The sequence below is a fragment of the Equus asinus genome, chromosome 8 (assembly GCF_041296235.1).
Source record: "Equus asinus isolate D_3611 breed Donkey chromosome 8, EquAss-T2T_v2, whole genome shotgun sequence".
Taxonomy (NCBI): domain Eukaryota; kingdom Metazoa; phylum Chordata; class Mammalia; order Perissodactyla; family Equidae; genus Equus; species Equus asinus.
The window spans coordinates 81,837,656-81,856,146 of NC_091797.1; the positions used below are offsets into that span (position 1 = coordinate 81,837,656).

The window sequence follows — 18,491 nt, forward strand, 5'->3', positions numbered from 1 at the left end:
GGGAGGGCACAAAGGGTGAAGTGGTGTACCCACAACATGACTAATAATAATGTACAACTGAAATTTCACAAGGTTGTAAACTATCATAATCTTAATTAAAAAAATCAGCTTATGTGTTTTATTCTAAAAACTTAAGAAAATTAAAGTATACTAGCACACATAATGCCAATTTGACAGCATTATGCCAGACATTTTAAGTATTTCTACAGAGGTACAAAAGCAAGATTTTCATAAGTCCCGTATGTGGTGCAAATCACTGAGGCCATCATAAAAACTCTGGGTGATATGAACTGCAGACATTTCCTGGCTTCATTTTTAAAAGCTTTTCAACTCAATGTCTTACTTCATTTAGATAGAAATAGGTGAGAAGGATATGGTATATTATAAAAACCATACCAATTATAATAACATAAGAGTAATAGCCACTAAACCTGCAATAATAAAAATGCCAAATGAAGAAACTCCTGAAAAAAGACTGCAGGCCTTTGTTTTCCATAATCTATTCACAGACAAAGTACATTTCCATTAATGAGGAGTGTGAGACAACCTAAACTTAAAATACAGAGTGCAACCTTTGAGAAGTTCATTAAAATACATAACAAAATCCCACTCAATTGCAAAGGCTGATGAAGAACAATCTGAACTAGTACATTATTAGAAAGAGAAAGAGAGAGAGAAATCGGGGGGCGGGGGGGGGAGGGAGAAGAATCTACATAAGTAAAACCAAATTAATGGTATTTTATCATCCTGGGCATTGTGCCAAAAAAGGATAATCAATCATTAAGAAAACAGGAAGCACACTTACTTTCTCAGAAGAGAGGAAAAATAAGCACGACTACATGATCTAAAACTATAAAACTTGGAAGACCTAAACCTTCAGATACTGAAATTCTGACTAAAAAATTACAAATGAAGAAAATACCAAAAGAAGCCAACATGCCTCAAAGTTTTTAAAGACATGTCTAAATCCATCCATAACTGTGTTTAGAGGCATATCTGTGTTTGGGTAATATTGCCAGCACCTGTCTGGAGGACAGACTCTTAACAGCGAGAAGACCTCATTAAGAGGTATGGTAGATTGTATCCTTTCCCCAAGTATGCGCTCTACCTCCCTGTCCTGCTGACATCAAGCTTGGCCATGTAACTTTGGTACCTCCCGCTGATGGATACTACTTTCTCATCCATCTGACTGTAAGTTTGGTGGTAAATGTCTGGCCAACGAAATGTAAGCAGGAATGCCATACACCACTTCTGAACAGAAGCTTCAAGGGGCTATTTCATATTTTGCCATTGCTCTTTACTCTCTACCAGGAACCCAGCAAGTCTTTGAAGGAGCTACCCCACTGACACGACTGCCACCTGGGGAGAAGAAGCTATAGGGCAGTGCTGCAGTAAATCACACTGCACAAGCAACAGCAGCAAGAGATCAACGTCAATTGTTTTAAGATAGCAAGATCTTTCAGGTCTTTTGATAGTGCAGCATAATTGAGCCTAACCTGATTGATGAAAGAGGCCACTGCAATACTCCATGAAACACTCATGAAGTTTTAAAGTGGGCCAGCAGCAATCAAAATGAAGACAATGGGACTGACTAGAAGGATATCTGGAAGACTGGAGGAAGGGTGGCAGTGGTAATGGTGGGTGTGGGGGCAGGGGTAGGGGTGGGTGTAGGGGTAGGGGTAGGGGTGGGGGTGGGCCTGGGGTTCAGTACTATATGATAAGAACCACAAACAAGGGAAAAAATTAACTCAGGGAACCAAGACATTAAACAGTCTACCACATGGAAGTATGATTAGATGAATTACACATGACCCCCATAGAATTGAATTAAGAAAAAGAAATGAAAGTTACAAGGGGACAGATTTCTGCTCAGCATAAGGAAGACTTTCTTTCTAACAATGAGTACACTCTGAAGATGAAAAGAACTCCTTTTGGAAGGTGTGCTCACATAACCAGAAGTATTCAAGGAAAGGATGGATGACCACATAAAAAGGATATTGTAGAAGGGGATTTCGGAATTAGCTGGGTAAATAGACTGATTTTTTGTTTTTGTTTTTTTGGTGAGAAAGGCTGGCCCTAAGCTAACATCTGTTGCCAATCTTCATCTTTATGCTTGAGGAAAATTGTCCCTGAGCTAAGATGTATGCCAATCTCCCTCTATTTTGTACGTGGGACGCCTCCATAGCATGGCTTGACGAGCAGTGTGCAGGTCTGTGCCCCGGGCCACCAAAGGAGAGCACATGAACTTAACCACTGTGCTACTGGGCCGGCCCCTAGACTGACTTTCAATGTTGTGTTCAACTCTAAAATTAGCAATATCAAATACTCCTATTAGCTAATATTAACAGCAGTTAACCATTTATTGAGCTCTTACAATGAGAAAGGTATTGTGCTGAGCAAAACAATCCTTCACCATTTTATAAGTAAAGAACAGGGGCTCAGCAAGCTCAAGTCACTTGCTCAAGTCAAATAGTTATTTGATCAGCACAGCCAAGACCCAAAATATCTCCTGTCTCTGAAGGCAGTGAAGAAATGGGCTTCTAGAAATGTGTGCCCTTGTAAAGATATGTAAAATTAAAGCCAGATAAGTTAGCTTCTGTCTGACACCTAAACGGAAAATACTCTTGAGCGAGAAGTATTGAGGTTTTTTCCTTAATGGACAGGTGACATTGGCTAGACGTATACAATATAGTGTATGTAAAAATTGGAGAGTTATAGAGGAAATGAGTAAATGATTTGAAGTCACGTTACCTTAGAATTTAAAATATTCTACACAGCATCAATTCAGTATTACCTCAGCACCAATCAACAGCAACAAGAAATGAAATCATCTTATTCTGTGTGAAGTTTATAACGTTACTTTAATTTCTGTAGAGAAATGTTTTTTTAATAAATCACTGCAGTGACTCCATCTATATACAATAGCAACTGCCGTCTTTTAGAAAGAGGATCAATTTATATGACTCCTGCGTAGCTGTAAGTGAGAGCTTCTCAAGGGAATTAGTGGAATTCTCTTTTAATTAAACAAACCCATATGCTTAAAAAAATAAAAAGCAGAAATAATGAATCACTTGCACAAGCTTTGTTAATAAGCAACCTAAGAAAAAACTGGTTTAGGAAGCACAAACACCCTTCAAGTGATACACTGCTTGAGGACCTGTTTCAATAACCTCAATTCTGGCTTTCAAGCTAGAGTCTCAAAACATCCACACTGGGACACCAAGTTGATCCTATCTGAGTGGAAATGGAAAGGCATAACAGGAAATTGCCAGGAATAAGACAGTAAACTGTATTTCAATAAACTTAGGTTTTAAACAGAAAATAAGTTACAGCAAGTGGTCTAAACTATGGGAAGAAGAAGAGGGCAAGCATGTATTAGCCAAATCAGTTTCTGTTGACAATGAATAAAGACAGCTAAAAGAAACCATTTAAAATGTTTCCCTGCCTCATGAGTAGGGTAATTTTCATTCACAGAACACAGTTACTTAAAGTTTGAACATTATTTTAAAGGACAAAAGTATTATTACAATTTTTCAAAAGAATCTCACCTTGTCCATTCCAATTGTAGGAAGGGAGCTAAACAGCTTGATTACTATTTTCTAAAAGAAACACTGTTTTATTTGTTTCAAAATAAACTCATATAGCAGATTCAAATCAAAGTATGCAAAATAATAAATTTATGGGGAAAATGAATTAATGACTATTGAACATTAACGACGTCAAGTATTATGCAGCACACATCATCACACCACCTAACAAAAACTCAAGGTGCACAGCATCCTATAGATAATTTAAAGGGCATTAACTAAGGCTTAGTGAGGTTAGGGTACCTGATCAAGTAACAGACCCTGAAATCAAACCAAGGTCTAACCCGAAGTTTAGAACTATCCCAACCTTTATCTCATGACATACTGCATACATCACAATTAACTTTCTTATAAAATAATAATTCAACTTGACCTGGACTTTAGTTTTTACCACAAATTCTGAATTTATGAGCACAGAATAAATGAATTATCTGCATTTCTCTTCTCTCCCAATTTTTCTGCTCTAATTTTCTCCCAAGAAAGAAAAGAAATATGTTACCATTTAAAACACAAAAGACTGAAAAGAATACAATTCGACCACACATTAGTATTTTTCTGAAAAAAATAAATTTTGATAGAAACAACATGGTGAGCTACAATTTTTAAAAATATATACTTTGTTCCATATACATTAAAAAAGTTTATGTAAAAAGGACTGTGTTTAAAGATGCATTAATTACCATACAGATATAAAAGTTTATTCTAGCACAGCATTATGGAAACAGTAAATTTTCCTGAAAGGACTGTGTGTGTCCTTTTGCTCTATTTTGCAGAGGGAGAGAGAAATACCAAATATCTGGAATATTCAAGAGTACTCAACTCTTAAAATCAATGCTTCTAAACGTATACTGCCCTTAGTCACAGATGGCCTCTAGGACTACTCCAAAGCACAGAGGTAGGAACTAAAATTCAGAATGAAAAATAGATAAATTTAGTGGGAAAGGTCTTTTGGAGTGACTTAAATGATGACAACTTATCAACTGTAGCTTAAGAATCCTAAGCAGTGCTATTACCCTAGATATTAGCTTGGATAAGAAACTTCATGGCACTAGAATGCCCTTTCAGCTTTGCTCACCTAAAAGTACTATATACAGACTCAGGAAGAGAAATGAAACAAGTTTTTCTTTACAAGTTCTTAATTAACTCATCCTTTCTCAACTATCTCTCTCCTTAAAACACTAGCCAGAGCCTGGGAACATATTGTTCCGCCAGAAAGCAAGGAGGTGCTCCAACAACGATGAGGACAGTTCAAAAAACCAGAGGAGCCAGGATGAAGGGGTTTCCCCCGGCCATATCTAAATAAATGATAGTAATGAATTATAATCCATTAAGTAAAATAGGAATCCATCTTTCCAAATTTATATAGATAGAAAGATTAACAGAAATAGATAAATACATACATGAGAGAAAATGAAAAGCTCTTCCTTAAAATAGAAGGCTAACGAATAAAAGTAGAAGGAATGGTGGCATTTGAAAATTACCATTACAGCCGCAATAGTAATAAAGATCTAGACAAGGACCACCAGTAGAGGATAAAACAAGTGAGTCAAAATTTGAAAACAAACAATTATTACACAATCTCATTGCATCTGGCCATAAATCACTTATTAATTACAAAGAGAATTAACAAGTATCATAGTTAACAAGTACTTATTAATTTACAGTGGAGAAACCTAGCAGAATACCACCTTAAACAAAGGATTAACAATGTTAACATCATTAATAATGGAACACTGAAATCATGGGCCTCCTGCTATGACACACTGAGAAGGACATAACAACACTTCTCTAGAAGTATTCTTACTAAAAAGCATAAACTGAATCTCATCATGAAGAAGCTATCTCAAATTGAGGGACACTATATAAAATTTATGGCCTGAACTCATGCAAAATGTCAATGTCAAGAAAGAAAAAGAAAGGCTAAGGAAGCCTTCCAGATTTAAAGAGACAGGAAAATTAAACATAATATATGATCATGGACTAGAGCTTGGGGGAGGGAGGTTAAACTGTAAAGGACAGAATTGGGACAACTGATAACATCACTTGAACTAAGGATTAGACAATGGCATTTTATCACTGTTAAATTTCTTAATTTTCATAATTGTACGTGCTTCTATGAGAGGATATCCTTGTCCTTAGAAAGTGTACACCAAAATACTTAGGGTTGTAAAAAGAACAATCTCAATTGTGCAAATAACTCTCAAGTGGTTTAGGAAATAACCTTAAAAACACACACACAGACACACATTGGGGGAGGTGAGAGGGTGGGCAATCACACAAATTATAAAGCAAATTGGGCAAAAGTAAAACTACTGGTGAATCTGACTAGAAGGAAATTAGAAGTTCTTTGTGTTATTCCTAAAACTTCTCTCAGTTTGAAATTATATCAATATACAAAGAAGCAAGAGATCTGTACAATGCTATTTTTATAAAACTGTATGTGAAGGCATTCTGAGCATTCTAGGACACTCTGACTGTCCAGCATTACGCCTGAGGTGTCGGCACCACTGGCTGCTGGCCCTCTCTTACCTTTCTAACAGATTGTGGATCGCTTTGAAGAGCAGCGTCCTACATTCATAGGAAAGGCCGTTTTCCCAGAGTCCTTCCTCCACAACTGAAAAAAACAAAACAAAAGAATGAACCAGCAAGCGGGGCATCCAAATAAAAATAAAAGAAACTTTTAAAACATTTTTCTAAAGCAAAGTTAATGAATTAATATAAATTATCTCACACTGAAACAGAGAAACTATGTTAAATACTTGCCCAAAGTCATAAAATACTTAAAGTACAGAATGAAATAAATGTGTTTTAATTCGTCTTTGAAATATAGATATGGTCTTTCCAAGGTGCTTCTTCAAAATTTGAAATTATTCAAAATTCTCAAATTAATCTTTCTACCTAATAGTGTCACAAAGACTAATTTTGTCAAAGTTCTATTTAAAGGTAACAAAAATGTCACAAATTAACATGAAAGTTACTACATGTATTTTCAGAGGGAAAATCAAAAGGAAAAGATATCTAAAAATGTGAGAGTTACACAAATTTCTCGAAGACAGTATGTTTCGAAGACGGTATCCGAATAGGATTTTAGCAACATGATTTTAGGGAGAATGTCAGGAAATTACATCTTAATATAACATCAAATTTATTTCCTCAACTCATAAATTTCATTAATGTTTGACATTTGGGGAAATATCATATTTGCCTTTGAAATATGTTAACATTGAGCCACAAGTAACTAACACCAAGAGAACCCAACAGACTAATAATGTCCCATATATTCCTAACATTCTTTCATATGTATAAAAACATTCTAGAGAAGACAGTTAATGTCCTTTTAAATTATATTCCTTTAATTCAAGATATCAAAAAGTTGGAAGGATGAAAACCTTCGCAGAAGAAAATTTCCTCTTCCTTTTACTTGTTATCTTGACAAAAGGACTCACCAGAGAAAATTTTGACTGAGAAGTAAAACACATATTAAATCCACAATTCATTTTTAATGCTCTTACCAAACCAACGGACATCTCAAATTGCATATCCATATTCTCCAATTAGACAGACTTCGAAAAAGTCTATTTACATTCACAGGTTTTATCTACAGGACTTTTTTCAAATGATAAAACTGGATAAATGTTTTTTCTTGGTATGTCAGGTAACTTTACTTTCCTGCCTATGTGGCTAATCATGATTTACCAAATTTTCCCAAAGCAACCTCTGTCAGAAACATTTTATGGTATTTATAACTAGAGACATGGAAATAAAGTACAGCAAATAAATAAACACTCCTGCGAGCAACAGACTGTCTCTGTTCAAGATAAAACATCCAAAAGTTTTCTGCAATCCTCTGGAGATGTCATGAATCTCCATTCTCACACATTTTTTTGGGTAGAGCTTTTCCTGAGTGAGAAACAGAGCTAACATTTCAATAAAGGGAACACCCCATATTAATTTGCTTTTCTTTCCTAACAGGTTTCACTGACTCTAAGACACCATCAATTTTAAGATGCATCGTTATTTTATATATCACTGGTGAGGGAGGAGCGGGGAGAAGCTGCCAATTGAACTATAACATGGCTCTGTTATCACTGAGGATTTTTAATTAAAGAGCTCCGTTAGATTTATTAACACATAATTTTCAAATATCACTATTGTACATACATAAAACGGATAATATAAGCCAAAACAAAAAAAAAACAGTTAAAAATTCTTAAAATTTCATCGACATCAAAGTCCAACTCTCCTGAATGACTCTTCAAGTCGGTCACTGGTGTCAGTGTTTTCCTATAACAGTCTTTTGCTATAAAGAGTGTTGGTGGGGGCTGGCCCCGTGGCCGAGTGGTTAAGTTCACGCGCTCTGCTGCAGGTGGCCCAGTGTTTCGTTGGTTCGAACCCTGGGCACAGACATGGCACTGCTCATCAAACCACGGTGAGGCAGTGAACCACATGCCACAACTAGAAGGACCCACAACGATGAATGCACAACTATGTACCGGGGGTCTTTGGGGAGAAAAAGGAAAAAAATAAAATCTTTGGGAAAAAAAAAAAAAGAAAAAGAATCATAGAACCAAACACAAAGCCTAAAATTATAAAGCTTTGAAAACATAGGAGAAATTTTTTAAAAGCTTAGGTTCAGTAAAAATTTCTTAGATATGACACCAAAAGCATGATCCATAAAAAAAAACTGTTAAACAGAGCTTAATCAAAATAAAGAACTCTGTTCTTCAAAAAACTTGGAAAAGTTATGTTAAGCTACAGAAAACACAGGCCACAGATAGGGAATAAGCACTTATAAATCACATATCTGACAAGGACTTGTATTCACAATGTGATATTCTTAAAAAGAAATCCCAAAACTTGACAGTACAAGAAATATTTAGAAAATGGACAAAAGATCTGAAAAGACACTTAACCAAAGAGCAGATATGAATGGCAAATAAAAACATGAAAAAATGCTCAAAAACATCAGTACTCATTAAAAAAATGCAAACTAAAATCACAATGAGATATCATCCATTAAAATGGCTTAAAAGAAAGACTGAAAATATTAAGTGCTATTGAGCATAGAGAGCAACTGGAACTGTCATATACTGCTGATGGCAATGCAAAAACAGTCACTTTGGAAAGCTGACTTTGGCAACTTTTTCCTAAGTTAAACAGCCCAGCAATATTCTTCCTAGGTACATAGCTAAGTAGAGTTAAGAACTTATATTCACATGAAAAACCACAGCAAATGTTTATGGTTGTTTTTATCATAATTGACAAAAACTAGAAATAAGCCAAATGTCCCTCAGCTGGGGAAAGGAGAAATACTAGAAAATCCATATAATGGGATGCCTTCAGAAATAAAAGGAACTACTGATAGACTCAAAACATGGATGAATATCATGCCAAGTAAAAAAAGCCATACTCAAAGGCCACAGGCTCTTACGATTTACTTGTATGGCGTTCTTGCAAAGGCAAACTTAAGATAACGTGAACTGCTCAGCGTTTTCCAGGGATGGGGGTGGTGGGAGGGCTTGATGACAAAGGGCCGTGGCAAATTTAGGGGTTGATGGAACTGTTCTGTATCTTGATTGTGGCCGTGGTTACCTAACTGTGTACATTTGCCAAAACTCACAGAACTAAACACTAAAAAACGTAAAATTTACTCTCAATCTTTTACTGGTCTAATTTACATAAACTCATTTTACTATTGGACAAGGCTCCTGGACCTAAGCCATCATGAGTACGCTTAAATTGATTTTTTATGTTTTAGTGTGGAAAATGAGAATACTCTAAACATACATACATTTAAACACAATTGTTTTTATCCAAAGGATATGATGTCTGGTTAACCTTCTTTCATAAATTTTTAAAGTAAAATAAAATTAAAAAAACAAAAGTTTCAGCAACAAGAGACTACAGACCAAAGTGGTCCTTCCCAACAGCACAATATACTACTAGTTATATTATGTACTTCATATTAAATACTGTAAATAATACGAATATAACAGAACAAAAATATCTTAGAGATTTTATTTTAATATATTAAACATTTAACGTATTTTAAATACTGAAAATTAATTTGAAAAAATATCTTTATTAATATTGCTTTTTATATGGCAATTTTCATGTCTTCCTTTACATTATAAAAATATATAGTATTATATAAATTAATATAAAATTTAGGCACCAATTTAATAGAAAATAAGGAAGAAAGTAATAACATGAAGAAAACATAACTACATTAAGCTCTTGTTTAAGGAAAATACACTAAAGCTTAAAAAGCAATAGAAATTTATGTATTATCCTGTAAGTTAACCAGTAAAATTTAAAATATAAGTCCGCAAAGATATTTAAAAATGGTACAGTGTTTGGACTTCACTGGAACACTTAAATTTTGTAAGACTTACATATTTTATTAAGATTCAAGAGTAGTCAACAATTTACCAGAAGTCAATGACTGTGATCAAAGATTAACCACTCTAATAAATACTATCAATTTATGCTATGAATTTAAGGATAATGCATTAATTTGCCAACTTTTAATTTACTGTCTATACATAGCCAATACACTTACAGAAAGGAACATAAGTCAAACCATACTTTATCTCTTACCTACTTCATGTACAGAATTTCCAGAAATACAAGAGTGATGTGTGTTTCAATGAATCTCAAAAATTTCAAGGGCCAGCCTGGTGGCGTAGTGATTAGGTTCACACACTCCACTCCAGCAGCCCAAGGTTCACGGGTTCGGATCCTGGGTGGGACTTACACACTGCTTATCAAGCCATGCTGTGACAGGTGTCCCACACAGAAGAACTGGAAGGACCTACAACTAGGATACACAACTATGGACTGGGGCTTTGGGGAGGGAAAAAAAGAGGAGGATTGGCAACAGATCTTAGCTCAGCGCCAATCTTCCTCACCAAAAAGCATATCTTTAAAAAGAAAAATTCCAAAATAAGTTAAATCTAGAATGGCATTTTTGGAATCTAATAATAGATATTTGGCCAACATTCACTGGCCAACAGTTCTTGGCTGTTACACCTCAAAAACCAGTCTAGAAATTAAGAAAGCTCTCAAAAAGCCATTATAAACTTTGAAAACCACTGTGAAACAGAAACTACTTTGAATACTTTGCAGAACAGCTATCAAACATAAACAGCCTTTCATTTAAAAATAATAATAATAGGGGCTGGCCCCGTGGCCGAGTGGTTAAGTTCGCACGCTCCGCTGCAGGCGGCCCAGTATTTCGTTGGTTCGAATCCTGGGCACGGACATGGCACTGCTCATCAAACCACGCTGAGGCAGCGTCCCACATGCCACAACTAGAAGGACCCACAACTAAAAATATACAACTATGTACCTGGGGTCTTTGGGGAGAAAAAGTAAAAAAATAAAATCTTAAAAAAAAATAATAAAAAGTAACAATAATAAAATAAAATAACTAATAGTGAAGGTTGATTTTCTATCCAGAAAACAATCTTTCTCGTTTTCTGAAGCTTTATTATATGTGCCAAGCTTTGAACCACGTACTATATAAAAATGGGGGGGAAGGGAAGATACTTTTCGCCACAAGACTATGAAATACTGTAAAGGACATGTGGCATTCACCTTTGCCACTCAGCATCTGATTTCTTCTATCACTGGAAACTGCCTATTTTATGAGTTCTGGTTGGAGTCAGATGGTCACCCCTAACAGATGAAAATACTGATTCTCTCTTCTCCACCCTCTCCAACAATATGGACAAGGATATAAATCCTAAACTCCACTAGATGCTCCTGCACCACACCTTTGACTCCAGATCTAGTGACACAAAAGCAAGTGGAAGGAGAGTCCTTTCTGTCAGTGCTAGAAATACAGGCTGCAAGATAAGTTTCCGGCGCTAAAGTAACTGGAGCATCTAATGCTTGGTGGTGATGCTACTAGTTTTATCCTAAAAATGCTACATAGTTCTGTGAATACTCAATATTTTTTTAGTAAAATCCTTTCCTTTTCTTAGTTTGCAACTAAGAACTCTGACTGACACAGTTTATTCTAATCTCCATTTTATAAATGAGAAAACTAAGGCTTAAAAACCTTAAACTTGCCCAAGGTCACATAACTACTAAGTTCAAGAATCTAGAGTCAAACATAGCTATACTCTGCAGCTAACAGGATCAAATGTATTTTATATCCCCTTTTATAAATGGTAAATATACAAATTATTCCATTAATTAAACCCCTCAAAGGGAAGCAATTTATTTTCATAGCTGCAGTGACCAGGACATTTCAGATATTCATAAACACGTGTTGAGTTGACCTGATATTATGTGTGCACATACCTTTCAAATTTCATTGGAATTAGCTTCAATCTAAAATCTCTTTATATCCAGTTAAGAGGATTAGTGGCAAAGACGGGATTGAAATCCAAGTTTTCTGACTCTAATGCCCATGTTCTTTCCAATATACCACACTACTCCACAGGCTTAATGCTAAGTTAACACACTCCCTTTTTTTATTCTTAGTACTGGCTAGAAAGGCAACTTTCGACACTGAAGTTAAATTTTCCTTTGGATCCACAATTTGCACCTTGAATTAATATTTTCTAAATAGCTGCAAGTAACTTTCTCAAAGGTTAAACAAAACTGAAATTGCTTCTGCAATCTATTTGTACAACTCCATGGTAGAGTCAGAGAAAATCATATAACAGCTTTTTCAACTAATTTATCTGAAACACCTTCCTTCGAGGTAAAATTAAAACCAACACTTGATTTGCTTGACACTGAGATTCTTCAGAATGCATCCTTTTTTGGGGCAGCCAGAGAGTAGATAGTCTAGGTTAAGTTTCTGTAAATGACATGAGATGCATTTACAACTTAATTCTCTACCTCCCTTCCAAAGTGGACTGAGAAGAAAAGGACCTGCCAAGAAGCTTGTAAGAAAGCCTGCAGGTGCTGTGCCCTATCTTTATGAAACCGACAATCTCCCCAGGGTATACTGTCTCCATTTTTATAAAAAATAAAGTAAGTTTTAAAAAGCCTTCCTCACTCTTTTGATCTTTCGAGTTTTAATTTAAATGCTTATTATTAATTCCTTAAGAATATAAAGTAGCAAGACTATCTCTACAGACTATATTTATAAATCTACTGAGTGTAATGGAAGAATTTTTCTCAAACTTTGTTAACAGTCTCAGAAAAGAAAGCACCAAGAGACCTAAAATGTGTCTACAATAAGTGAGTGGCAAGAATCAACCGAAACAAATAATTCCTAAATTAAAACATTCCCCTGCTGTTCTGTGGTCTACTACAGCCAGACTAAAACTGAAAAATAAAACTAAGTACCACTACAGCTGCCTATTTACAAAGAAAAACTATTTTGGCACTAAATTTATCTCAGTTAAATCGTGAGAGTTATAATCAGAATTCATTTAAATTGCTGTTATTCACCTTTTTTAATATAGTAATCCTCATAAGCAAATAAACTGCAAAAGTATTATATAAATGGGTTTTTTAGAGGAAGACAGTGCTTTAGAAAGGAAAGTCTTAATAGCAGTAATTACTGCTTAGCACCCAAATAATTTTTCCAAAATCCTCACAAATTGTAATACAACTTTTTTCAACTTTGCAAAACATAGCTCCTTGCAGAATTAATAAGCTTCTTTGAAAGAAAAACCATATAAAAGGTTCAGGAAAAAAGTCAATATGGCACAATATCAAAGCACCATACACTTCAATGATTTTGTGTTTCCCAGCGGAGATCTTGGACAGATATCCCTTCCGATTCGACAAATGAAACTGACATACTTTACTTGACGGGGGAAAAAATGAGAGGAGGGAGAACGGAATAGGGTAGGGAGGAGCATAAAGATTGTGAAACCTTGAAGAAACTCAAGCTCATGCTTTTAGAATTCAGGTCACCCTGCCTTACACAGTTTAAAAGTAGAATTACTTTCAAAGAATACATACTTCCTCTGAGCTATGATACATATTTCCTTTTAATGTATCATATTGCAGCAACAGCTGAAATGAACGTCTAGACATCAAAAACACTTCTTACTCCCACCTACTGCTTTTTTACCTCAGGCATCAAAACTAATGAAACCTATTATCCAGAACATTGAATTCAGTAACCACATTGGCCATTGCAAATATTGGAGGGGGGAGGGGCACTTTCAGGGATGGCATTCCTTATCCAGCCATTAAAATTACTGAAAATCAAATTTTGCTCCAAACTCCAGAAATACAAATAGATTAAAGCAAGACATATGAAACAAGAAGATTACTTCCCAGTTAGATTTCAGTGGCAAACTGCTAAAGATAGCACAGCTCTGAATCCAGGGTTTATAATCTGCCCACTGCCTTTGTTTTCAACCTCCATCTGCAATATATAAAGCACACTAGTTTTGGGGGGGTTTTTTTAACTGTTTTAAATCACTAAATCTACTACCTAAGAATTGCACAAAGCAGACATTATAATAAGAAAACATTTACCAATTTAATTTTATGAGTGGCATCAAATGAAATACTTTAAAGATGGAGAATTTTGATTTCTCTATCTGCTTTCTTAAAATCGAGTTACAAAAAAATTGAGTAACAAAGTAGCATTATGCTACATTAATTGTGAAATGTTACATTTTACCCATAAAAAATTCAATTACATACAACACTATTGATTGATCACAGTTATGCTGCCATCGATTGCCTTGTAAAGTCTATATTTGAAGTCATTAATAACTAAATGGACTTATTACTTATATCAAATTCAATCCACTTAGACTCTGATTTCTTTGAATTGTTGCGTGGGTGTAGAATATTTGGTATCACTTACCAAATCTATTTTGAAAATGGATTTTAACTTTCCCAGTGTCAATTCATCAATCAAATAAGAATTAGCATTAGAAGAGACATATCAAAATGCTCCGTTTTGACCTATTTGCAACTTTAAATGATTACCAACACTGATAATATTCGCCAGATAGAAGCAGAGACGTGATTCAAAATGTTAACAGTATAAAGTCTTACTAAGGAACCTCTAACAGCATGAGTTCTCTCCCAGTTGCAGGATAACCAGAATTTTAATGACAGTTTCTACACAGTGCTGTAGCAGTTAAGACATGACCCAAGTTAGCATTTCAATGGCTCAGAGGACTCCATATAAAGCCACTAAACTTTAAATTGAAGGAGACCATAAAACTAAATTTCTAGATAAATTGAACAAGACCTTCAAAAGACAATTGCTACAGAAAACAGTCAGGCTACAATGTTACTTTAATAGCTACACGGTGAAAAAGAAATTTTGCACAATGGTTGTTAGTGACTTCTAAGAACCAAACTTTCCCCCATTTGCTACTCTTTTCAAAGATCTTTAAATAATTATTACTTTTTTACTCTTTAAAGTTATAAATATGCTCTTAATTTTGTCCTATAACATGCATAGACAAAGGCCTAGAAAGACAGCCATCAAAATTAACAGCTATCTTTGGTTGCAAGAATAATTATTTCTTCTTTACCTCTTTGTGTATTTTCCAGATTTTCTTCAATGGACATGTATTCCCTCTATAAGCATACATCATATTTGAAATAAGTTCCTTAAATAAGGCTACTATTATTGATTAAACAGCCACATGCTTAAAAGAAAAGAGCCACTTGCTCAGAAATTACAAAAAAGATGAAAATTCTTAGGACAGGAATCACTATAATTTTGAGAAAGAAAACCAGATATGTGGTTCAGTTAGAACACTGATATTTAAATCCATCAATGCTACAAAATAAACATTTTATAAACTTCCTCTAAGACAACGACTTTCACCAAGATGACTCAACGACTGATTTATTTCAACATTGGCACAACTGAGCAGAAAAAATTAAAAATACTTCCTTCGACTCTTCACACACAACCTTATTAGAAACACACACACATGCACGCACACACGCCAGATTGCTACTAAAATTTTGACAGGGCAAGTCCCCAAATTGCCTTTTACACTAAAGCTCAGACAGTTGTCTGTCACTGCTATTACAGTGAGTAATCCGTGCAGCTGTAACTGTTTGAAATGCAGCTGTCTCGTTCACATTCTCTTCCCACCCCCACTCATGCAGCATTTCTGTTCTAGCTACAATAATCTTAAAGAGCATTTTACAGGAGGCTTAGCCTTGGCTGAGGGCACTCTACGGCGTGACCGAGAGAACATGGAAACACGATTCATTAGACACGCCTGGAGTGATAACAATGGTGCTGCTTCTTGCTGCCTTTCATTTCGTACATCAGGCTGAGACTAATGCATTCTCGTTACACAACAAGCACATTTATAGACAGGAAAAAACTGTAATCACCTTTGATTAAGAGACAGCATATTTTTCCTATATAAGCCGCCAGCCATACTGACATAGTAATTATTTTTTAACTGACAGGTTAAAATAGCAAATGTAGCAAAAATAACATCTGCCCAAAAGAGAGAGAGAGAGAGAGGTGGAGAGAGGGAGACAGGGAGAAAGAGAGGGAGAAAGAGAGGGAGACAGGGAGGGGGAAGGGGGAGGAGAGAGAGAGAGGGAGAGAGGGAGAAGACAACTCCTCTGAAGACTTCACACACACAGAGGTTTCTGCAGACCAGGCTCAGCGCCGCATCCTTGAGGCCTGATGGATACTTGGCTTGTATTGAAACTAGACAGTCTACGGCAAATAGAACAGATTCTTATGAAGCAATCCCACTCGACATATCTGGTTCTTTGGAGATAAAAATAGAATTTTTTTGTCACTTTAACTATAATTATCATTGACCTACCTTCTTTCCACTTCTCTCACCATAGAACAATATTCAACAGCAGTATTAATCCCCTTCCCTTTTTCCATTATTCCACTTTTACTACAAAATAATTTGTTTTCCTTTATATAAAATTCTAGACCAAAACAGAAAACTTGCTATCTATTTTAAGTAAGACCAAAACAGAAAACTTGCTTTCTATTTTAAGTAAAACAGTAAAAAAAGAAAAAAGTAATTTTGATTAAAAATAGAAATGTAGAATAATTACTTTATATCAGTCTATCATTTCACCCAACCTCCATCAATCACTGCACGTGCCAAAGGTTTGAATTTTAAATACAAAAGTCCTAATTTAAACTGGAAAAAAGTCATAAGCCACATGATATTGACAACATGTGAAGTCAATTTTCTCATGGGATTTTGAAAAGTGAACCACTCCACACACCCACACAGTCGCAGTCTTTTGTGGGTTCATGTGTATGTGTTGCTGGGGGGAATTTAATAGTTGACAGAAAATACACATTAGCCAGGAATTGAAAGATTACAGTTAAATCAAAATACTGGAAAGTACTTTTTAAAGTTAGCAGACTCTGAATAATTAAACATTTTTTTTTAAAAATAGTCTCTTTCAAGCTTTCTATAACACTACCGTATTTTACACTAAGAACATCCTACAAAACTAGCAAAACAATTTGCACATGTGAAAATCTGTCAAAACAGTAAAGAATCACAAATAAGCAAATAATAGAAAAAGTCTGGTTCACAAAATTTGGAGACCTAAAATAGCTTTATAAAAAAGTTTTGTAGCACAAACAAGTTTTTGTAAAACGGTTGATGCCTGAGCAATTTTCAGTTGTTAGATTTTAGAGTTTCTGACCTATGCTACCACACCAGGTTAGAAACTAGGAAATCTGCAGCCTATCTTTAACGTGTCTGTAAGTGCACCACTGAGTGCTAACAGGAAGTTAAACACAGTGTGTTTTGAAGGAAAATCTGACGTGCACCATACTATATTAGAATAACACAAGTTTAAAATGTTTATCTGGAATAAAATAACAAGCCCTATTACAGAGGACAACATCTATACAGCTTCTGCTCTATAAGTGCCCAAGTCTCCTCGCTTATTTTGGTCTTCCGCACTGTACAAAAGCATGACTCCTTCAAAATTAATCAAATTACTTCTGTAAAGTTTCCTCTGCCTGTCTTCTGTTTGGAAAATCCAAAATTAATGATTAGTATCAAACACATCACCACAAAAAAATTTTTTTTAATTCAGTTTAAACGAATTCTTAGTAATCAGAGCATTGATAAGTAACTACTTGGTTTACATATGAATTTCCATTATATTAATCAGGCTCTTAGAAGAAGTACAAATTAATATTCTTCACTTTAAAAGCCAGAATGTATCATTCTCCCCTCAAGTCTTCAAACTTAATGTGTGCTTTTTTAATTCAAAAACAACCTACTGGTAAGCAATAAAAGCTTCTCAAAACTTTAAACTGAAATATATCCAGGAAAAAAGTCTTTATCCAAAACTTTTAACAAGCTAAGCAGTTTCCAACCCATAAGCAAAAAATTTACAAATGACCTAAATATTCCAACACTGCCAACATTTTTACTTCACGTCGATGTTTCAACACTACAAGATTCCTTTTCAGTAACACAATTCAATTACAAAAATGGCAAGCGCTTTGGGAAACGAAGATCAGTGACTTATACAGTGGTGTGAATGAGTTCAATCCTATTTGCTCTCTAAACTCAGCCAGAATGGCATTTTGATTGGAGGGTGAGGTGACCCAGTAATTTTGGATAGGGCACAATCTGGGGTAGGGAAGGAGTGGGCAGTGTCATAGCGCATGGGGCTGCGGTTTTCTCCCTGTGGTCCTGGGAGTACTATGTCCTGGGGAAGAGCCCCAGCATGTCTCTGGCCCTTTTCATCTCCACACCACAAACAGTACTGTTGCAGTTTTATCCAGTTATACTTTTATCCACTATAAATAATGGAGTTCTACAGAGGGTTCATTTTGAAAACATAAGTAAACACCAAGAGATTGCAAAGAGGATGGAATTTGGAAACCACTGGAAAAGGAAAGAGTAAGTAGGACCAGAAACCCAGAAAGCCTGCATCACTCCTTCAACGCTAACTCTTCACTGGCTCTGCTGCTGCTTTTGTAGC

At 35.3% G+C, this 18,491-nt stretch overlaps 1 protein-coding gene across 3 annotated transcripts in view; it reads right to left on the reverse strand.

Annotated features, from left to right (window-relative positions):
- MED13L (mediator complex subunit 13L) overlaps nt 1-18,491 on the reverse strand; it is a 282,020-nt gene that overhangs the window by 132,489 nt on the left and 131,040 nt on the right. For all 3 annotated transcript variants that reach the window (XR_011505365.1, XM_044775813.2, XM_044775814.2), the window contains exon 3: nt 6,117-6,201. Coding sequence is in view for 2 of the 3 variants with exons in the window: in XM_044775813.2 (XP_044631748.2) it covers nt 6,117-6,201 (85 nt within the window). In the remaining variant the exon portion in view is untranslated. The remainder of the gene's footprint in view (nt 1-6,116; nt 6,202-18,491) is intronic.